The sequence below is a fragment of the Thamnophis sirtalis genome, unplaced genomic scaffold, assembly GCF_051295495.1.
Source record: "Thamnophis sirtalis isolate CommonGarterSnake01/CBP01778 unplaced genomic scaffold, rThaSir2_p1.2 scaffold_3, whole genome shotgun sequence".
Lineage (NCBI taxonomy): Eukaryota > Metazoa > Chordata > Lepidosauria > Squamata > Natricidae > Thamnophis > Thamnophis sirtalis.
The window spans coordinates 8,757,019-8,781,027 of NW_028261383.1; the positions used below are offsets into that span (position 1 = coordinate 8,757,019).

The 24,009-nt window shown below is 42.5% G+C and overlaps 1 protein-coding gene across 1 annotated transcript; it reads right to left on the reverse strand.

Moving 5' to 3' along the window:
• Nucleotides 1-5,076: 5,076 nt before the first annotated feature.
• LOC148047102 (vomeronasal type-2 receptor 26-like) lies at nucleotides 5,077-20,166 on the reverse strand. The gene is made up of 4 exons (XM_087707940.1): nucleotides 19,840-20,166; nucleotides 8,556-8,747; nucleotides 7,877-8,003; nucleotides 5,077-5,981 (listed from the first exon to the last, which is right to left on the reverse strand). The coding sequence occupies exons 1-4, from the start codon at nucleotides 20,164-20,166 to the stop codon at nucleotides 5,077-5,079; spliced, it is 1,551 nt and encodes a 516-aa protein (XP_087564066.1).
• Nucleotides 20,167-24,009: the final 3,843 nt, after the last annotated feature.

The window sequence follows — 24,009 nt, forward strand, 5'->3', positions numbered from 1 at the left end:
GCTATGCGGAAGGCTTGGACGGTGGAGAGGGTACGAATCTCCACAGGGAGCTCGTTCCAAAGGGCCGGGGCTACTGCTGAGAAGGCCCTCCTCCTTGTGGTTGCCAGCCGACACTGGCTGGCCGATGGAATACGGAGGAGGCCTAGTCTATGGGATCTTATTGGTCGCAGGGATGTAATTGGCAGAAGGCGGTCTCTCAAATATCCAGATCCACTGCCATGTAGGGCTTTATGGGTGATTAATAGCACCTTGAAGCGCATCCGGAGATCGACAGGCAGCCAGCGCAGCTCGCGGAGGATAGGTGTTATGCGGGTGAATCGAGGTGCACCCGCGATCACTCGCGCGGCTGCGTTCTGCACTAGCTGAAATCGCCGGATGCTCTTCAAGGGCAGCCCCATGTAGAGCACATTGCAGTATTCCTGGAGATCACAAGGGCCCGAGTGACTGTTGTGAGAGCCTCCCGATTCAGGTAGGGTCGCAACTGGCGCACCAGGCGAACCTGGGCGAATGCCCCCCTGGTCACAGCCGTTAGGTGGTGGTCAAATGACAGCTGCGGATCCAGGAGGACTCCCAAGTTGCGAACCCTCTCTGAGGGGTGTAAAATTTGACCCCCCCAGCCTGAGTGATGGAATATTAGTCAAATCTTTGGGAGGAAAACACAACAGCCACTCGGTCTTTTCTGGGTTGAGCACAAGCTTGTTAACCCTCATCCAGTCCATAACGGCCTCAAGACCCCGGCTCATCACATCTACCGCTTCATTGAGTTGGCACGGGGCGGACAGATACAATTGAGTATCGTCCGCATATTGATGGTATCTAATCCCGTGCCTGCGGATGATCTCTCCCAGCGGTTTCATGTAGATGTTGAATAGTAGGGGGGATAAGACCGAGCCCTGAGGCACCCCGTAATTTAGGGGCCTAGGGGACGATCTCTGCCCCCCCACTAACACCGACTGCGACCTGTCCGAGAGGTAGGAGGAGAACCACCGTAGCACGGTGCCTCCCACTCCCACCTCCCGCAGTCGTCGCAGAAGGATACCATGGTCGATGGTATCGAAAGCCGCTGAGAGGTCGAGGAGGACCAGGATGGAGGGATGTCCTTCATCTCTGGCTCTCCAGAGATCATCAATCAATGCGACCAAAGCGGTTTCTGTGCTGTAACCGGGTCTGAAGCCTGACTGGAAGGGGTCTAGGTAGTTTGAAATGATCTCCTGGACTATAATAACTCCATGGGTTTTTTGCATCTTGGAGCTCTAAGCTCAGTGGGCATTTCATTGTCAACTTCCCCGAAACAGGCTGAGACAACAGCAGCATCAAAAGCAGAAGCAGGAGGTCCATGATTCACAGGGCTGAATCAATCACCTCCCTGTTTCTGAACAAGAACAGGAAGAATGAAAAGTCCTCTCACAAGAGCCAGTGACTTTCAGACAGAGACAAACCAAGCTTCACCTGGAAAGGAGAGAAAGATACATTTAACAGCACAGCCCCAGCCTGTGTCCTAAATTTCATATAACACAAAGGATGACCTAAAGCCTTTATCCTTTCTTTGATGCAACTTACCCTCCATGTTGCTTCAGTCTGATGTTTACATCAGTTTCTGGAGAAGTAGAAGACATCTCAAATTGCAGGATGGTGATAATTACAGTGAGAAGCAACTTTTCCTCTGGAGATGCTGAACTCCTTCCTTGGCTCCATTTGCAGAAACGAAGCCAGAGTACAGAACGTTAGTGAAAAATCACAGATACACCCCTGAGGGTAGGGTTCTGTATCAGTTTTGGCCTGGCCAGAAAATGATGCTGGAGGAAGCCACAGTATTGTTGTTGACTTCTGCTGCCCTTCATCATGGTTTCTTTTCTCCAGGGATCAGGTCACCCAGGCAGAGTTGGGCTTCAGAAAATTTAGCAAGGGATTCTCTGCCCTGTTTCTGGTAGTTGTGGTCATGGTGTGTGTGGCCTAGTTGGCCTCCTGCACTACGGAGGGGGGGTGTTGCCCTCCCCAGGCTCTGGAGGCTTTCCATGAGCTTCTGGAATGGTAAAAATGTTCTCCACAGTCTCCGGAGGCGTTCTGGAGGCCGGAAACAGGCAATTTCTGGCCTTCCTGAATTTCTGGTAGGCCAGAAGACCAGCATGCTGAAGGTGATCAGTTTGGCTTCATTGAAGGCCCCAGACAGATTCCTGGCTAGGAAAGCCACATGAAGCAGATGGCAGCCAGGAAGCCCAGATAGCTGTGGGTGATATAGAGCATGACAACAGATCCTTTGTTGCATTGTAGAATCATAATTGCAGGCTTGGAATGGAAGTCAGAGTCAGGGAATGGGGAAGAAACCTCCAGCCAGATGGAGCAGTTGAAAATTTGGACAGCTGAACAAGAAAAGATGATTGAGTTGCCCAAACTCTTCCCCAATCATCTATTCATTCACTTTCTTGGTTCTGTGGCCAGGAAAGCCAGCACCACTGTGATTGTTTTGGCCAACTGAGAACAAATGGCAACTGAAAAGATGATGCTGAAAACTGTTTGTCAGAGAAGGCAAGTGGCTTTCATTGGTTGACCAACAAAGAGAAAAGAAGACAAAAAGCAAAGCTGGAGAAGACCAGGAGGATGTAAGAGAGGTCACAGTTGTTGGCTTTGACAATGGGAGTTTCTCAGTATTTAATGAATATGATTGATAAGACCAATAGTTAGGATCAAGAGTAGGGCAAAAGAGATCAGGATTATGCCCAGATATTCTTCTTAAGACAGGAAGGATATAACATTGGGAATATATTGGATTCGGTCCTCAATTATTAAGTCTCCTTCGTCTGAGACTGCAGCAGCAGGGAAAGGGAGGTTTCTTTGCCAGCCTCCCACCTGGAAAAACATTAATTGTCACCAACTGGAAGGAATGTGTGTGAGAGAGAGGTGGGGAGAAAGAAAGAGTAAGAGACAAAGAAAGAAGGAGAAAGAAAGAATGAAAAAAGAAAGTGGGAGAGAGACACAAAAAAGAAAGGAAGGCAGGCAGGCAGGCAGGAAGGAAGGAAGGAAGGAAGGAAGGGGGAGAGAGAGAGACACGCAAGAAAGGCAGAAAAAAGAAAAAGATAGATAGATAGATAGATAGATAGATAGATAGATAGATAGATAGATAGATAGATAGATAGATAGATAGAAAAAAAGAAAGAGAGAAAGAGAAAGAGAACATACGATCACAATTCAGCCCAAAATTTTGGTTGGTAAGCAAGAACGTTGTTAAGTGAATTTCACCACCTTTTACAAGTTGGTCACACCCACCAGGCCACGCCCACAGAATAAGCCATGCCAACAGAATAGGTAAAAAAAATTGAACCCACCCCTGGTACAGGCCCATTTGGAATAGCCACATGTTCTGAGGGTTTCTTGGATGTATCTTTTTCTTTCTTTGCAGGCGGGCAGGCCTTCTGTAGTGATGCTGTAGTGTTCTGATGACTCCCCTTTTTTGTGCTCCAGTGGGTGGTATGAATCAAAATGTAAATATTGATCTGTGTGCTTGGGGGAGGGGTCTGTAAACTTCAGTGTTATGGCTTCTGTCTTCCTTAATGTGAATGCACAATCCAGGAAGGCTAGACGGTGAGATTCAAAATATGCAGAAAAGTTTTCCTGAACCTCATTCCTCACCCCTCCCTATGACAAGTATATTTGCAGCTAATTGGAGCTTGCCAAAGTGTTTTGAGAATGATGAGATATTTTGAGATAATCAACATATTTGTTCTAACCTAGGCTTCCTGGCGGCAGAAAGCTGAGTCCCCATCCCGATAAACTTCTTTTATTTAATTTACAGTGAATTCCTCTCCAACAAAGTCTTTCCTCTCCCACAGTCTTTCAAGATAGTTCGCAATTACCAAACTTTATCAGGCTTGGAGAGTGGCCAGGCTGATATCTTTAAGATGCTGCAATACTTGGCAAGAATGCAGGAATGGACTAATTGTCTTGGGCAAACTCCATTCCCCTTTTGCTCCTCTTTTATTCCCTATGGGAGGGGCCATTCACTGTCCACCTGTCCACCTGTGGCCCAAGTCAACCCTTGTTCTTTAGCTGTTCCCTTTGACTGGCAACTCTGCACATGTGCACACTGGGAACAGGCTCCAACTGTTCATCTGCCTCACTGATGTCTGACTCCAAAGGCAGTTGATAGCTGTCAGATGGCCCTAGCCCCATCTCTGCCTTCCATACTCCAGCACTGGCTCATGTTCCACCCCAACCTCCACACTGTCCAAATCTGCTGCCAGCTCCACTGGTCACTGGCAGGCTGCAACAATACTTTCTCGAGGGGCCTGGCCTTGGAGTGTTAGTACAAACTGGATCCAGACAGCTCTAGTCTTTTTCACCTATCACACACACACACTCCCTATTTCCCATCACACACACACACACAGAAACACAGAGTTTTATTGCCAATCCATCCCCTTCCCCTCCCACCAAACCTTGGTTGGCAGAGTGACTATAAAGCACCAAGCCAAACATTCTAGAATCCTTCCCTCTTTCTTGTCTCTTCTATTCAGCTGTTAATATTATGTTAATACTAGTCAATAACTCAGCATTGCCCAAGTATTTATTTATATGGGGGAAATGTCTGGACCAAACATAATTTCTAATGTTGCATTTCCCCCCTTACCAAAGGGAACCATCTTGTGATGTACTGTGAAGAATGCGAGAGCAACCTCTCCCTGAACCCTAATTTTGTCAACAATTAAATTAGTTTAAAATGTTTTCCCTGTGCCCCCAGAAGCGTAATTTCTAATGTTGGTACTGTGCTGTACAGTAGAAGACATTTTAAGGTAGTACAGCAGAAGCTAATTTAAGGCACAACAGACCATTTTTATATAGATAGATACTTGTCCTATTAGCTTGTTCATCCCTGGTTGCATGCCAATTTTAATTACTAATTGGTTCATTTGATTGTTTGCTGATTATGTTGGAATTTCATTAGTATTATATTCTTCATATGTTTATTTCCTTCAGTTTTAAATAAGCTTAATTTTCACATTGATGCAAAGGAAAAATAAAAAAATGCCTTAATAACTGCAGTCAAAAAATTAAATGTTTGAGCCTAATTAACAATTTCAGTCATTTCCCTACTTTTATCATGAGATGTTCCTTAGTGTTTAGATCTGGCCTTAGGGTAATAATGTAGCACTTTGGGAAGAAGATACAGCCCAGCAGACCAGCACTGGAGGTCAAGATGGAGAAGACCTGCACAATCACCATGGACTTTCCTTTGGTGCTCAGGTAAGTTGGCAGAAAGGACACCCAGACGCTGCAGAAGACCAGCATGCTGAAGGTGATCAACTTGGCTTCATTGAAGGCCCCAGGCAGATTCCTGGCCAGGAAAGCTACAGTGAAACAAATGGCAGCTAGGAAACACATGTAGCCAAGGACAACATAAAACATGGTGACAGAGCCTTCATTGCATTGCAAGATGATCATTCCAGGTTGAGAATGGAAGTCAGAATCAGGGAATGGAGGAGAAACTCCAAGCCATGTGGCACAGATGAAAATTTGGCCAGCAGAACCAGAAAGAATGATGGAGTTGGCCAAGCTCTTCCCCAACCATCTTCTCACATTGTTCCCTGGTTTTGAGGCTAGGAATGCTAGCACCACTGTGATAGTTTTGGCCAACACAGAAGACACTGCTATTGAGAAGACAATGCTGAACACTGTTTGTCGGAGAAGACAAGTGGCTTTCCTTGGCTGTCCAATGAAGAGAAATGAAGACAAGAAGCAAAGCAGAAGGGAGACCAGGAGGATATAGGACAGGTCCCGGTTGTTGGCTTTGACAATGGGGGTTTCTAGATATTTAATGAATATGATTAAAATAAATCCTGTGCTTAGGAACAAGAGTAGGGCAAAGGACACCAGGATGATGCCCAGATGTTCCTCATAGGACAGGAAGGTTATTCTTTTTGGGATACATTGGACTCTATTCTCAGTTGGATATTGATCATATGGGCACTTGGTGCATTTTTCAGTATCTGAGAAAACAAAAAATAATATTTCTTTTATATCTATTTTCACATTTCAATAAATATCTTCTTTGGATGTCAAATGATACTGAGCAAGCATGGCAGGTGCCAATATTCAAAATACAAATGGAGACAGTTTGATAATCCTAACAGTGACTGTGGGAATATCTCACAAACTTTATATCATATTGAGATAGAACACACTATCAGAAGGCTCCCTGCCCAATGGCTAAACAGTCTAGATATCCACCATAGGTTTAGCCATTCTAGTAACTGCTCATACATAATTTAATTTTAATCATAAGTGGCTGATAACCTGTTGTTGTCCTGATATTTATTTATCCTAATCCTGTATTAGACAGGAAAACGAATGAATTATATGTATAGTGTCAAGTCAAATTCACTATAGATATAATTGATTCATAGAGATAGAGAGATAGAGAGATAGAGAGATAGAGAGATAGAGAGATAGAGAGATAGAGAGATAGAGAGAGAGAGATAGAGAGATAGAGAGATAGAGAGATAGAGAGATAGAGAGATAGAGAGATAGAGAGATAGAGAGATAGAGAGATAGAGAGATAGAGAGATAGAGAGATAGAGAGATAGAGAGATAGAGAGATAGAGATAGAGAGATAGAGAGATAGAGAGATAGAGAGATAGAGAGGTAGAGAGGTAGAGAGGTAGAGAGGTAGAGAGGTAGATAGAGAGATGGAGAGATAGAGAGATAGAGAGATAGAGAGATAGATATATATATATATATATATATATATATATATATATATATATATATATATATATATATATATATATATATATATATATATAGAGAGAGAGAGAGAGAGAGAGAGAGAGAGAGAGAGAGAGAGAGAGAGAGAGAGAGAGAGAGAGAGAGAGAGAGAGAGATAGAACCCATTATTTCTATTACACATTTTTCAAATAATTAACCATTCTGGTGTTTTATATTTTGATAAACATTTTTATATCCTGTTTCTGCTAATTTTAATTAATGCTGTATTCTTTTGCACCATATAAAATAAATAAAGTTGATTAGTTGGTTTCTGTTTCTCCCTGTTTTCTCTTAGATCTGATTCCTTTTCATCTGAATAGAGGAAGTAAGGCTTTGTTTCCCCTTTTAGAACCACAACTGTATCCCTTTGTTGTTGTTGTTGTTGTAACTGTAGCTTACCTCTTAATCCATAGTATGGAAAATTAAAGCCCTAAAAATAAAAGAGGCAGATTTTACCCCTAATAATAGTAAATTTAATTTATGTTCCTTCTTTCACACAGATGACCTCTTCACAATTTTATGGCAAGTTCTTCTCTGTCTATTCTTTATTGTGGCCCACCAGTGGCCAGGGAAGCTGGCAGCACAGTTGGAGAATGAGGAGGTTGAGGAGAAACATGGGCCGCTCCTGCAGGCTGGGGAAGGCTCAGATGAGGGCTCTGTATTGAAGGCAGAGATAGGGCCAAGGCCAACTGGCAGTTCTCAACTGCATTCAGAGCTAGACAGCAGTGAGGCAGAGGAACAGCTGGAGCCTGTTCCCAGTGTGTGCATGCGCAGAGCTGTCAGAAAAAAAAAACAGCTCAGAAATCAGGGTCTGAAAGGAGAGTGGGCTTTTGCAAGAAACAATTTGTTCATTTGTTTATTAATTCATTTCAGGAGTGTGAAGATCTATCCATGAATCTCAGAGACTCTGTGCCAAGTCTTTCCTTGCACTGCACTGCATGGCAGCTTTCCCAGCTGCCATGGTCATAAATTCACCTTTGAAAGACTGTTTGCCATGCCTATGCTGAATGTGAATGAGAGGGATTCACGTTCACTTAATAAAAGGGGTTTTGGCGAGACCAGGAATCTGCTTTGTGCTCTGGATGGATCCACTACCCTTTCCTCTGGTGTGACCCACCTTCCTGAGTGGAGATGGTCCCTTCTGGACAAGGAACGCAGTCATAGCAGCAAACTGGCTCTCCTTTTCTAGCCCTCTTGAAATATCCAGGCTGACAATTTTCCACACATCTCCACTGAGGCAGAGTCTAAGGAGAAACACAAGGAATGCCAAATGAAATATGTTAGAAATAACCATCATTGAAAAATGAAGGTAGACATGAACATTAGTCAAATAGTTGCTGGACTTCAGTTAGGTAAATAAGAACTTTTTACAGTATTTTTCAAAGTATAAGACACACTTTCCCCACCCTTAAAAGAGGATGGAAATGTCAGTGCATCTCATACACCGAATATGGCCATTTTTGGCCTCCCCAAACCCCACCTTGTGGGTCTCGTTTTTTGCCAAAAATGGGCCTGTTTTCCTATGGCCATGATCTGTGTCCTAAACGATCATCACCCAGCATCCCACATTAGACATGGACTAAATCAATTTAAAGACCACGTTTCATATCACGGCATCTAAAAGACACTTTGTCAATTCTATTGAACCCTCGTAAGACACTTTAATAAAAACTATAAGGGTTATATACTCTCCAAATTCCATTTTCATTGAAGCCTATTTGGTGAATAGGCTTAGCCACTTGAAATGTGTCCTAAGGCTTTGGAAAACAGGGAAAAGACACCAGAATTTCATTCACCTTGTTGAGCAACTTTAGCTGTGAAATAGCATCTTGATCGATAGTAAGTGTCTCTCTTTCCAAAACCCCTAGTTGCTGTTTAATGGGATCCTCCCCAGAGAGAACTATGAAGCTTAGGATGTCCAGATCTGCGGCCACATCACCATTTTGGTCCAAGTACATTTTCATGTGGGAAAGATTGCAAAACTCATTCTTGTTCAAAAATGGATGGAACTAGGGGAAAAAATCCAGGAATGTTAAAAGCTGAAACCTTGGGGGTGAGGTCTATCCCACATGGTCTTTCCAGATTTGAATATTTCTTCTATAGTTGTCTAACTTGAAAATATCCTGAGTTGGCAGAACAAGTGTTATCACTATCCTCAAAAGAGAAAAAGAAATTTTTTTACACATGCAGAGACAGAGAGAGAGAGAGATATGGAGATGGAGAGATATTCTGGAGTACCCTTCAGAAGTTGTAGGTACTCCATCAGTGGTGGCTTTTGACTGAAGAACCATATATCTGAAATGGTGCAGTGTTCCATTTCAACTCTACTATTCTATGTCTATGTCCACATCGATATCTAACTACATTTGATAAGAATATTTGTGGAAAGGATAACACCATAGTAGATTGCAAAGCAAGCGTGAGTTGGGAATGTGATGCTCATGGAAAGAAGAAAAATGCATCCACAAAAATCTTAGAAGTAAATGTTCTGGTTTGGAGAGAAATTGACTCGAGTACAAAGTCCCCTGGCAGACATCCTCCTTTGAGAAGACATTGTAGAACTACTGGATCAGCTTTAGAGATGGGCAATGAAACCAAGGAAGAAATCAAAGGAGTTAGTCTTATCCTTGAGGAAAGGCAACAAGGAGAAGAGTCATGTTCGACTATAGGGATGAAAATCGAATGGAATCTGGGAGCACCTTTTACAATGGACAGAATCTCTTGGCTGGAGAAAGGAGGATACAGCACTCTTCCAATAACTGAAAGATGTTTCAGTTTATATCATATTGCAACAGATGTTTGCTCTTATTCCAGAATGAAGATGACAGACTCAAGTTGATTGAGGGCCGCATCAGGGGTTGTGTTTGACCTCGGAGGGCCAGGGGGGGACAAGGCTGTGGTGGCCATGGTCAGGGTGGGCATGGCCAGCTCGATGCCACTTGTGTCGGGGGTACCTGTGGTGTCCCAGACAGTGCTGGAGGGGATCCTCTTCCAGTCCTCTGCCAGTGAAAACAGAGCTGGCAGAGGGCTGCAGGAGACCGTCATAGCCAAAAAACTGAGCCCGGAAGGGCCGCATATGGCCCTCCCGAGCTCCGTTTTTCCTGGTAGAGGCACTGCAGGCCAGTCTTTCGCTATTTACATGGCAGCCCCACTGGTCAAATCTAAACACCCTATGGGCTGGATCTGGCCCCCATGTCTTGAGTTTGACATCCCTGTACTAGATGGTCATCAAATTTATGAAGATAAAATTCTAAAATGCTGATCACAAATTCATGAAGACAGGAATATATTTTAAAATGCATACATAATTAATGTAAAATTAACACTGTTTAATATCAAAATACATATGGCACAGTACCCGTTCTTTGGAAAACTATCCACAAATGATTAGGTTGGTGTGAGGATTGTGGTCAAAGGTGTTGGCTCTTTGAAACTCAAAAAGGTTGAGATGGTTCCCTTCCTCCTTTGTCTTTCTCCAAAGAAAATAAGGTACATGGATCTTTTTTTTTCATTGTTAAAATGTTTTCATTTTCCATTTTTCATTTTCATACAGTCACATATATACTGTGCATAACCGGGGCCATACAACATTAAACAATAATCACAGCAGTTCCTTTTGTCAGCAATACCCCCAGAAATATAAATAAAATAAAACTCAAACTCAAAAATAAGACTCAAATAGAAACCCAATATACCTCTTCCGCTCTCCATACAGCTCTTTCTTCCGCCCCCCTCCAACTTACTATCTTCCTTCCATCATTCCCCTCTACCCTACTTCCCCTCCCCCTCTACCACTCCTCTCTCCCCGTCCACTCCCTCCCTTCCTTCTCACCCTCCCTCCCATCCTCTCTCCCGCCCTCTCTACCCCTCTTCCTTCTATCCCACTCCTCCTCCCCTTGGTGTATTTCTACTATATGTCAATGTATTCACCTTGTCCTATTTTTACGGAGAAATTAAAGAGAGGTACATGGATCTTTATCGGCACTCCATCCATACCTGCCATGGCTGCAGCCTTTGAGTCCCCAGCCTCTCTTCTTGCCCTTTCCTTCTCCTCTTGTGTATGGAGGAATAGGCAGCATTCAAGGCATGGGCCAGAGTATTAATCATAGCATAAACATGCCTGTTATATCGATTCCACATCGCGTTTCTTTCCATTTTGGTCTTCAGTGGTGATGTCTGAGTGCATCTTCTCCGGCCTTTGACAGAAATGTTGTCTTCTAAAAAAGAACATCGAAAAGACTGATTCGTGAACTGTGGTTCCAGTAAGAAATCTGGTTCAAAGGAACCATCGTTTGGCCTTTTTTTCCACTGAAAACCGAAGTTCCAAACACTATGGACATATTTGAGGAACGTGTGTCTTCTTATTTGCATTCTCCCATAGCCTGCAATTATCCAGACTTTTCCTTCAATGGGTTCTAGCAAGCTTTGAAGTGTTGAATGAAAAAGACAAATTCTGTCCAAAAGCGAAAAAAATTCTACAAAGTGAACAAAGACATTGACTTGTTTCCACTTAGAGAGGGCATCCCTGAGGGGTGCTGTACGTTCAGGGGTTGAGACAAGTTGGGATATAACAACACAAATTCCATTCCTGACAAGCAGAGGTGTCAAAGTCCTCATGAAGTTCACCCCACTCTCTGTGTCTGAAGCAAAGAAACCAATCAAAGACCATCCAAAATGGAGGAGCATCTGGACAATTCCTGGGTACATATTCCCTAATTTGGGGAGCATGTGGTAGAAAAAAGGGAATTGACTTTTATCACTCAGAGCTTCTGAAGCAGTTGCACGGATCTGAAAAACAATGAAGAGTGCTGTATTTAGGACTCAGTTATTAGCTTTCAATAAATCAACTTCTTTTGTCATGAACACATTATAATATTGTATTGTTGATTAGCCAGAAGACCATATCAAGATACAAAATATTAAACACAGAACATTAACAAGGCCAGAATATACAGTACAATAAAAGAAACACAAATTAAATAAGAAAGAATTAAACAATGCAAATCATAACTGTACCACCCTGATATTTTTCTGCAATTAGACCCATATTTGCATACTTTAACTGAACTGTTTGAATGACATTATATATGAACGTGTATGTGTTTGTCTTCTTTGTTTTTCTTCAATAATACACTCTTTATCTTTTCACTCTGAACTTTATTCAAGAGGAACAAGATATATTGTTTTAGCCATAATATCTATTACATTAATTGGGCTATAATTCTAGCATGCTACTTATTAATGTTTAGATCTAGCTATATCTGTCTATATCTATATCTATCTATATTTGTATCTATCTACCGTGCTTCCCCGAAAATACGACAGGGTCTTATATTTTTTGATCCACAAAATATGGCCTTGGGCTTATTAGAGGGGGAGGGCTTATTATTTTTCAGGTGCAGGAAGTAACAACCCCACCAGCCCCACCCTCTCTGTCCCACCATCTGCTTGCCTGAGGCCACAATGACCCAAATTCTCCTTGCACCCTGGACTTCGCATGCTCTGCTTACTGGCCGTGGAACCTGCTCTAGCCTTGCGCGGGGGCGGGGGGCTCTTCCTGGTAGAATGAACGAACACACACACACACACACACACACACACACACACACCAAGGCAGTCACATTCCTTCACTAACTTGCTTTCCAGCTCCATTCTCTGCTCCACGTGGAGGACATGAAAAGTAGACTGTGTCCCTATGGTAAAAAAAAAAAAAAAAAAAAAAAAAAAAACCAGAAAATACCTTCCAAGTTTTCTCCCCCTCCCCCCCCAAAAAATCTCATAAAGTTGGAAGTAGTCCCACAAACTACTTTTCTTGCCCTGCACGTGGCAGTGGAGAATGGAGCAGGAAAGCAGGTTAGTAGAGAGATGTGGCTGCCTTGGGGGTGGGTGGGTTAGGGATCTCTTTCACACCCACCCACACACCATCCTTTCCTTGGGAATTCTGCACAAACGCAGAGAAAGCTTCGGATAGAGGATTTGGGAGATGTTCCTCTGCCCTGAGATCCCAAGGAAAGAACGATTGCCAGGAAAGGGGGGTGAGGGTAATTTGCCTCTTATCCTGTTCTGAGTCTGTGCTGAGTTTCAGAACAGGGTAAAAGGAAGGAAAATCTTCCCTCCCCATTTTCAAGCCGTTCGCAAAAATGCCTCATTCCGAGCCTTCTATCCTGCAATATGCTGAAGGCTGGAACATTTTTGCAAACCGTTTGAAAATATGGAGGGGGTTATTCCTGCTTCTCCCCCTGTTCTGAAGGTCACAGAATGAAAACAGGATAAGAGACAAAATCCTCCCTCCTGCATGCCTTCAATCCTGCAATCCTGGATAATGTGAAGGCTTGGAATGTGGCATTTTTCAAACCTCTTGAAAATGGGGAGGGGCAGGGACGTGCAGTCAGGGGAGGCAGGGGAGGCAAAGCCTCACCACTGTCATCATGAAAAGAAGAAAAATGTAAAAGGAAAAAGGCTGAGCTAGTTGCTGCCAGAGTCACCATGGATGACTCTGCTTAGTGCTTAACTGTTTGAAACACCTGGAAAAGGTACGTGTATGTGTGGGTTGGAGGGAGGGGTCAAACTTAATCCTCCTGGTGCAACTTTGTGTCTGTGTGTGTGTGTTTGAGAGAGGGGGAGGGATAAGGTGACCAGATTTTCAGATTGGAAAAGAGGGACACCCTTGACGGGGGGGGGGGGGGGGGGCTTGATTAAAAAAAAATTTTTTTGTCAAAAGGTCACCCCAGGACACTGAAACCAGCATAAATACGAATCTGTTGCCAAACAAAATTTTGATCACGTGACCATGAGGATGCTGCAACGGTCGCTAAGTGTGAAAAATGGTCGCAACGGTCGCTAAGTGTGAAAAATGGTCTCAATGGTCGCTTTTTTCAATGCCATTGTAACTTTGGTCACTAAATGTTTTCCCCCTCCTCGAGACTCCTCACTTCTTCCTTCATTCCTCTTGCTTATCTACCTTCACCTTATCTGTCTTCTGCTCTTTCCCTCTCTTCCTTCCTTCCTCCCTCCTTCCATCCTCTTCTTTCCTCACTCACTCCCTTCCGCCTTTTTTCTCTTCCTTCCTCCTTCCATTATTTATACGATATAAAATTCAATGAGGGTGAAACACACCAAATCTGGCAAAGCTGCCTTGCACCAACCTGGCCTGCCCATAGAATAGCAGCCACTTTGAGACACATAAACCTGGTCTGAACATATTGCATCACAAAGATTTGCAAAGATCACATTTGCAAAAAGGAACATTTCTTGTAGTAAATACATTTTATAAACAATTTAAAAGTAAAAATCCGCCCAAAATAATAAAAAAGGTATTCTATAAATAAAAGAAATCCTTAAAAACCATTGTTAAGTATTACACCAGCAATAATTTATACTGTCACCATTTCAAACTATCATCAGAAATACGAATCCGTTGCCAAACATCAACATTTTGATCGCGTAACCATGAGGATGCCACAACGGTCGCTAAGTGTGAAAATGGTCACTAAGTGTGAAAAATGGTCATCAGTCACTTTTTTCAATGCCATTGTATCTTCCTGATTATTAAAAGTGCAAATTCACTCAGTGTCAATCATGACTCCTGAGTCCATTTCAAAGTATTGTGCATAGAAATTTTAAAAATGGCTTGTTTCAATTTATTTTGGATAGAATCTTTTTTTAAATAGTCTAAGACAATTTAAAAAAAGAATCAACACAGAATACCACTATTTTAAAAAATCATATGCACAATAAATAAAATATTATTTTAAAATACATTGAGCCTATACTCCTTACAGTAAATGACTCATCTGGAAACAAGCCAATAGCATTTTTGGTGCTTTCAAATTTACAGATGTTCCAAAATCAGCTTAAAGTCCAAATATTTAAAGACCACCCCCCTCAAAGCTATCTTACCAGAGCTTTAAATATCTTCTGGGGAGGCCCTGTAATCCCATTCATGACAAAGGTAGGGCTTTCTCAGGAGGAAGGTTTCAGCAGGTGCCCATCCTTTGGAAACCTCCCCCAAGAGCAGGGAGCCCTAACCTGCTGTCCATTCAGGAAGGCTGTACAAATTATTCTGTCTTCTAGAGCCATTGGGATTTAATATGGTTTTATCACTGGATTTTCTTTTTATTGTTTTTGTGGAATTGTTACAATGATTTTATAATAATATAATTTTATTTGGCATTTTTGTTGCTGTAAACTGCTGAAAGCCCCTGATAGAATACAAATTATTTAATAATAAATTTAAAAAGCTGGGTGCAAGATATGAAAACACTGCAAACTATTGTTCAAGATAATTTGAGAAAAGGGAATCATTCACCAAGAGTGCTAATAACTACTGCTAAGTTATATAGCAAATCAGATACTAAGGCCTAATGCCACAGAGGGGAGAGAAATTCATAAGTTTTCAAGATTTCCTGCACTGCTTCAAACATATACACTTAAATGAATCCACAGCTATTATTTGATACAAGAAGATGGGTATGGAGAACGGAAAGAAATTTAAATTAATAAAAAAGATGCCACTGAAATCATCTGTTTTAAATTATAATCCCTCTTCCTGACAGTGGATCAATAAAAAAAGATTATGCCCAATTCAAACTGGAAAAATACATTTAGCTCAAAAAAATAAGATCGTCATGGTGATGAAAGAACATGGCAAGTATCCCTAGGAATTATTTGTCTCTCCAGGCAAATAAGGAAATATCTGTTGCTCTGGTCTTTAATGCAATTCTTGCTTAAGGCAGAGCCCTCCCCCGAAAAAATGCTTCTGCCGGGCTGCGAGAGCCACGTGGAAGTTGTCTGCACAGCTGAAAAAAGGACTGTTTGCTGGGCTGGGAGGAGGAGACAGCCCCCTGCCTTCTCCCCCTTTGGCTTTGCGGAGTTCCCAGCCAGCACGGGCGGCAAGTCTGGATGGAACCACGTGGAAGTTCTCTGCGCGACCGGCAGCCGCTTTTTACTCCCGAGTAAAAATTTTACTCGGGAGTAAATTTTACTCCTGAGTAAAATTTTTACTCGGGAGTAAGTAAAATTTACTCCCGAGTAAAATTTTTTACAAAACATGATTAATTTTACTCACCACCAGTAAGCGCAGCTGCAACCCCAACAAGAAAGACAAAATAAAATGGAGACTCCTCTGCGTCCTCAGCTAAGGAGTCCAGCCAATCAGTGAGCTGGTTGGCCAGCTCACTGATTGGCTGGAGTCCAGCCAATCAAATCAGTGAGCGGCAGGCTGGGCTGGCTTAAATTTGTAGGTAGCATAGAACAGAACGATGAGCCAGCCCAGCAGCTGATGGGCGGGAGCTGCCAGCACCAAAAAAAGCGTGCCTTTTAAAAAAGCGGGCGGGACGCGGGAAAATGCATCAAAAAGCGGGGGTGTCCCGCCAAAAGCGTTATGTCTGGTCACCTTAGGGAGGGAGCATATTGAGACAGTTCTTTAGTTTATGCTCTATGTAACACTCTAAGACTATGGGTCTTCTAAAATTTTAATTATCCAATCATAAGCAAAAACAATGTTTTCAGTAGAATGAATTTCCACTTCTACTTACACCTGCCAGCCAAAATGCTGCTAGTGGTATTGATAACATGGGCTGAGGAGGAAAATCTACATTTTCTGAATCCTGGTGCAACTTTGTGTGTGTGTGAGAGGGGGGGAAAGAGAGGGAGGAAGGAGGGGAAGGGAGAAGAAAAAGAAAAAGAAAGAAGAAAACTTATTTAGCAAATAAGTTTAGAAAAACAAATGCTGTTGCTTAAAATCAGAACTGAGCATGCCTGGCTGTGGAATTCTGGGAGTTGAAGTCCACAAGTCTAAAAGAATGCTGCCTCACCAGCCATGAACCTCACCGCACATCACTGAGGATGGAGGGTTTGTCTCTTATCCTGTTATCAGTCTGTGCTGACCTTCAGAAAAGAGGGGAGAGGCAGGAATATCTCCCTCCCCATTTTCAAGCCGTTCGCAAAAACGCCCCATTTTGAGCTTTCAATGTGAATATGCAGGTAAGAAGCGACCTCCTGTAGGCATTAAAATCCATACACTTGGGACATCGGAAGAAGCCCTGGGAGAAGACGCTGCTGCCAAAGTGCAGGAAATCTCCCCACCACCATGAGGAGGTGGCTGAAGGCAGCGTTTGTGTCGCCTTCATCCTGGTGAAACTCCTCTTTGAAAGGACAATCTTCAGGGGAAGATTGTGGGGGGGAGATTTCCTTCGGCAGCAGTGTCTCCTCGCATGGCTTCTTCCAATGTCCCAGGTGTATTGATTTCCGTGCCTTCTTTTCCTGTTCCATGGACGGAATTGCGAGCTGTGACTGTCACCGTTAGGCAAGGAGGGCATGAGGCATTTGGGGTGTGTTGCTTGGGCTCTGGCTTCTTTTGCAGCCACAAGCGACCGGTGTTTGCTGGAGACAGAGGCCTGAGCAGTACCTGCGAATCAGCTGTTTTGTGAACGGAGCAGCCCAATTGATCCGATTAAGGGGCCAAGACGCCATAAAATGACAGGGGAAGGGAAGGGCTGCCCCTTGTTCTGGCTAAACTCACCCCTTCACTAGGGCTCATTTTGGGGGGAGGATTTATATTTTTGCCCACCACAAAAATCTGGTATGGCCTTAGTTTTAGGACATGTGGTATTTTCAGGAAAACAGAGTCTATCTATCTATATCTATCTATAGCTATACCTATCTATATATATCCATATCTATCTATTTATGTATCTTTCTCTAACTCTAAATCTATATCTATATATCTTTACCTCTATGTCTATCTCTCTATATGTATATGTATCTATATCTATTTATCAGCACAAATATAACAAATGTAACAAAAAGGCAACAGTAAAAAAATATTGGGTTCTGTCTGGATGGTCTCTTGTGACGAGCCGAATGACAGAGAATGGAAGTAGTGATCTTCCTCCCATATTTGGGCATACCGGGGGTTGTAAAATCTAAATAGATACCTTTCACCCTGGCTGGCTGATAAGGCGTCGAGCTCTGTGGCTCAATGGTTAACACATCTGCCTTAGAGGCAATACAGCACAGGCTCGATTCCCAGTAAGGGTATGGCTAGCTGATGAGAGCTAAATAGCTTGAAATAGATCTATACTAGTCTCCCTTTATTTATTTATCAGCACAAATATAATCAAATGTAACAAAAAGGCAATAGTAAAAAAATATTGGGTTCTGTCTGGATGGTCTCTTGTGACGAGCTGAAGGACAGAGAATGGAAGTAGTGATCTTCCTCCCATATTTGGGCATACCGGGGGTTGTAAAATCTAAATAGATACCTTTCACCCTGGCTGGCTGATAAGGCGTCGAGCTCTGTGGCTCAATGGTTAACACATCTGCCTTAGAGGCAATACAGCACAGGCTCGATTCCCAGTAAGGGTATGGCTAGCTGATGAGAGCTAAATAGCTTGAAATAGATCTATACTAGTCTCCCTTTATTTATTTATCAGCACAAATATAATCAAATGTAACAAAAAGGCAACAGTAAAAAAATATTGGGTTCTGTCTGGATGGTCTCTTGTGACGAGCTGAAGGACAGAGAATGGAAGTAGTGATCTTCCTCCCATATTTGGGCATACCGGGGGTTGTAAAATCTAAATAGATACCTTTCACCCTGGCTGGCTGATAAGGCGTCGAGCTCTGTGGCTCAATGGTTAACACATCTGCCTTAGAGGCAATACAGCACAGGCTCAATTCCCAGTAAGGGTATGGCTAGCTGATGAGAGCTAAATAGCTTGAAATAGATCTATACTAGTCTCACTTTATTTATTTATCAGCACAAATATAACATCTATATCTATCTATCTATCTCTATATCTCTATCTATCTCTATCTCTCCATATCTATAGCTTTATCTATCTATCTATCTATCTATCTATCTATCTATCTATCTATCTATCTCTTTCTCTATCACTATCTCTGTATGTACAATCTCTATCTATCTATCTCTATCAAGATAGATAGATTGGATAGATAGATTAGATAGGTAGGTAGGTGGGTGGTTGGATGGGTAGGTGGATGGATGGATGGATGGATGGATGGATGGAGATAGATAGAGATAAATAAATTGGCTAATTAATGGTAGTAGTAAGTCCAAAAGCATATATTTCTTATAAACTTTAGGTAATATAAGCCACTGGGATTCCTTTCACAAATCTGGAATTTGTGCATCATTGAAAATATCATTATTTTGGTTAAGCTGATATATAAAACAAAAGTTTCAATCAGTGCTTCCTTTTGTACAGAAGACTCTTTGATTGGACACAAAGCCCCTCCTGACCTTCACAGGTGTGCAGCAGAAGCCCCTAAAGTAATGGGGATGTGGTCATTAAATTATAGGGTTGCTTGAGTGCTCCCCCTTCCAATATCAAACCCATGCCGAGATAACATACCTAGAGTGGTCATGGAGAAAAGCAGCTCTTGAATTCACATGAAGTATTAGTAAGGTTTTACAAATCCTTAGTAAGTCCACATCTAGAATACTGCATCCAGTTTTGGTCACCAAATTACAAAACAGATGCTGAGACTTTGGAAAAAGTACAGAGAAGAGCAACTAACATGATTAAAGGCCTGGAGATCAAAACATATGAGGAACAGTTGCAGGAATTGGGTATGGCTAATATAGAGAAACGAAGGACTAGGAGTGACATGATAGCAGTGTTCCAATATTTGAGAAGTTGCTACAAAGAAGAGGGGAGTCAGCTTATTTTCCAAAGCGCCGGAAGGCAAGACAAGAAACAATGGTTAGAAACTAATCACAGAGAGAAGCAACCTGGAATTAAGGAGAAACTTCCTAACAGTGAGGACAATTAACCGATGGAACAACTTGCCTTCACAAGTTGTGGATGCTTCATCGCTGCAGGTTTTTAAGAAGAGACTGGAAGTGACTTGTCTGAAATGGTGTAGGGTTTCCTGCTTGAGCAGGGGGTTGGACTAACAGACCTTCAAGATTCCCTCCAGCTCTATTCTGATTGTTTGTTTGATTGATTGATTGATTGATTGATTGAATTCCATGGGGGATATATAGTTGAATTTATTGCTTATTCATCCTACCAATCCACTCAATTTACTAGATAGAGAGGTACACATACAAACCTGTGGGATTTTGTAGGGGGCTATTAATGTTGATATCTGGATGGAGATATCCCCGTCAGTTCGATCAAAAAGAGCCAAATGGTTGTCCTTCTTTCCACAGCTGTAGTTGGGAACATTGGCTTCTCCCGTAGATAGGATGTCCAGCAAGGCATCTGATGTGCCAAGAGTGCTGAAATAGTTGTCATGGATGTTGTAGCCAAGCGTGAGATTGTGCAAGAGCGGGGAATTCTTGCTGACCATTTGAATAGCAAAAATATGGCGTAGGATTCTAGACTGATCAGAGGATATTCTGGTGTAAAAAATGTTCATTTTATCATCCTTACCCATCACTATCATCAATAGCAAAATATATTGTATACTTTTTATACAATATATTTTTGTTTGACTGGTGAAAATGAAGCATAGCACTTTTGAATGAGCAATAGATAAACTTCTGTAAAAATGACCGTTATTATCATCAACAAAAAAATCAGCATATTTTCTTCCAGTCTAATCCACTTTTGTCTCTTGAAGCCTACAGAATCTTAAGCCAATACTGACTCCAAACCCAGAGACCAATGATACCCACCCATCTCCATTTAATTTTAATGAATGTTGGGGAGATGGAATTGATACAGTCCCCCTCCTGGGTTAAGAATCACAAATGCACCACTATTTGTAACAATACTAATCTTCATCTGCCCGGTAACCAAGGTTGAAAATAAATGAATTATTAAAGTGGAATCACCATAGAAGGAAGAGGATGTTTCAAAAGTAACCCAGAAACCAATTCTAAAAAATAAGTCATCCTGGATTTCTATAAGGACCAGGAAGTGAATATCAATCATTTGTATTTGAAATGAGCTGGGTAGGGGGAAATTACAATAATCACTAATTTAAACAATAGTATTCAAATCATGAATTCAAGACTCAATGGGGAGAGAAAAATAATGTGGACTTTTTTCTGTCCCTTCTTTGGATGTGAGTCTATTTCTCAATATAAGACAAAGAAAGCATGGAAATAACAATGATTCAAGAAAGTAGACAGGTCAGGTGCTGCAATATAGGAGGCAGTGGAATAAGGAAAACAAAATGAGAAATCTATAAACAGAGGGAATGGAACTGCATTATCCTAAATGACTTACGAGTGAAACTGATTAGAAGGCTCTGCATTGAAAGGGAGCACTATATGCACCAGTTCTGATGTAGCGATGATTATATTTATGAAATGGTCTCCTGGTCTGTAATAACTCCATGGTTTTTTTGCATCTTGGTGCTCTAAACTCAGTGGGCATTTCATTCTCAGCTTCCCCAAGACAGGCTGAGACAACAACAGCATCAAAAGCAGAAGCAGGAGGTCCATGATTCATAGGGCTGAATCAATCACCTCCCTGTTTCTGAACAAGAACAGGAAGAATGAAAAGTCCTCTCACAAGAGCCAGTGACTTTCCTGATTCAGACAGAGACAAACCAAGCTTCACCTGGAAAGGAGAGAAAGGTACATTTAACAGCACCGCCCCAGCCTGTGTCCTAAAATTCATATAACACAAAGGGTGACCTAAAGCCTTTATCCTTTCCTTGATGCAACTTCCCCTCCATATTGCTTCAGTCTGATGTTTACATCAGTTTCTAGAGAAGTAGAAGACATCTCAAAGAGCAGGATGGTGATAATTACAGTGAGAAGCAACCTTTCCTCTGGGGATCCATTTGCAAAAAGGAAGGCAGAGTATAGCATGTTGGTGAACCCCTGAGGGAAAATTTCTGTATCGGTTGTGGCCTTCCCTGTCAGGATGCATCCAGAAAATGATGCGGGAGGAAGACACAGTATTGTTATTGACTTCTGCTGTCCTTCAACATGGTTTCTTTTCTTCAGGGGTCAGGTCACCCAGGGTTGGGCTTCAAAAAATTTAGCAAGGGATTCTCTGCCCTGTTTCTGGTAGGTGTGGCCATGGGGTGTGTGGCCTAGTTGGTCTCCTGCACCACACGGGGGGGGGGGGTGTTGCCTTCAACATGGTTTCTTTTCTCCAGGGTCTTCTGGGTAAGGTCATCCAGAACTATAGTGTTTGGTGCCATTCTAGGATGAAAATATGGAATGGGTTTTTTTAAAACTTTAATATGGAGAAAGATAGAGGGCCAATAAATTTTCTTTCTTCTCAATTTGTTGCCATGCCCACCAAAAAACTGGTTTGAAGATACATGGGTTCCCATTCTCTTAGTGAGTCATTAAGGCCCCATGTAGGTTTATCTGTGTTGTCAGAGTCACCGAATGGTGCAAATGAGTGTGCAGCCTTCTTGGAACTGTTGAAAGGACTGTGTTGCAGATGGGAGATAGATGAGGTCATATCCCTCCATGACCTGGATGACTGAGAATCTCCATAGACACTATCCTATTCTAATTTACCTTCTGACATCTCTCATTGTGTTTCTCACTGCAATAGTCCATCCAACACACACACACACACACACACACTCTACTCAAGAGCACTAACAGAGTGATTCACAACCAAGTACACAGAGTTTGCAGATATTTGGGGGGAGGAAGAAGTGTCTGTTCTTCCCCACTTGCAGACTGTGATTCTGCCATTACCATGCTTCCCGACACCAAAATTCCTTCCAAGAGGCAATACCAAATGTCATCCAGAGTCAGCCACCCCGCAACATTATTTAGATTCAAATTTGCAAATGGGATTCATATGACCATGCCAATCACCAGCTTCACCCGCCTTTTCTGTGTCCAAGAAGCGAAGCACACTGGACAAAAATGTGGATAAATGAATGATACATTTATTTATTAATTCACATACTTTATGTTTGATTATTAGCTTGGATCTTAATTTCACTCTTCTTAAACTTCATAGTTTTAATTATTTCAATATTAAAAGACCTTAATTATGAAACAGATGCAAAGGAAGCAGACAAATCCTGTTATAACTTCAATGGGCGCATGGGCAGGAAAGATGGCTGCTGCGCTTCTCGCTCGGCTCCTGTACTGAAGGAGAGGCTGCGGAGAGGAGGAATTGGTGTCTGTGAGGCTACCCCAAGAGAGGTGAGGCTGCCCGGGTGTCCAGTCGTCCCAGAGCTGGCAGTGGGCTCGAAAAAATTCCACCTTTGTGAGCCCCAGGCCCCGAAAGACGCTGGCGCTGTGAATCGTGAACGCCGCGAACGCCGCTGACTATCGCGGCTGGAGCGGCTGGAGCGGCTGGAGCGGCTTTTAACAATAAAAAGCCCCGTGAAGTTGAAAGATTGAAAATGGCAGAAGGGAAGCCGAGGAGAGAATTGGCTTTGGGACTGAGTCGGGGGAGTTGGAAGTGACAGGAACGCCCAGCGAGTTGCTGAAAAATACGAGCCCCCAGCCCGAAAGGCCCTGAAAGACGCTGATATTGTGGGCTGTGGAGAGTGTTGCAAATACATCGTGGCTTGAGCGGCTTGAGAGGAAATAGCCCGCGGAAGCCGGGGAGAGGATTGACCCTGGGACGGAGTCGGGGGAGTTAGGGGCGATAGAAAAAATACGACTTCCCCGAGCCCCCCCGAGCCCCCAGCCCAGAAAGCCTATAAGACGCCGGCATTGTGTGTGTGTGTGTGTGTGTGTGTGTGTGTGTGTGTGTGTGTGTGTGTGTATGGCTTTTTATTTGTGCTGATAAATAAATAAAGGGAGACTAGTATAGATCTATTTCAAGCTATTTAGCTCTCATCAGCTAGCCATACCCTTACTGGGATTCGAACCTGTGGTGTATTGCATTTTAGGCAGACTTCTTAGCCATTAGGCCACAGGCTCTAATTTTTTTCTTTTTTTTTTTAATTAAAAAAAAATTGGGTTTCTGTCGTGATGGACTCTTGTGACGAGCCGAAAGACAGATGATGGAAGCAGTTAGCTTCCTCCCATAATTGGGGCTTACCAGGGGTTGTAAAAATGTAATAGATACCTTTCACCCTGGCTTCGCTGATAACGGATAAGAGCCTGTGGCCTAATGGCTAAGAAGTCTGCCTAGTATGTAATATAGGTTCAAATCCTAGTAAGGATATGGCTAGCTGATGAGAGCTAAATAGCTTGAAATAGATCTATACTAGTCTCCCTTTATTTATTTATCAGCACAAATAAAAAAACATACACACATACACACACACACACACATACAGGAAGTTCCAGTTTCACAGAAAACTGCCTCTTGCTAATGAATGGTTTTACTTGCT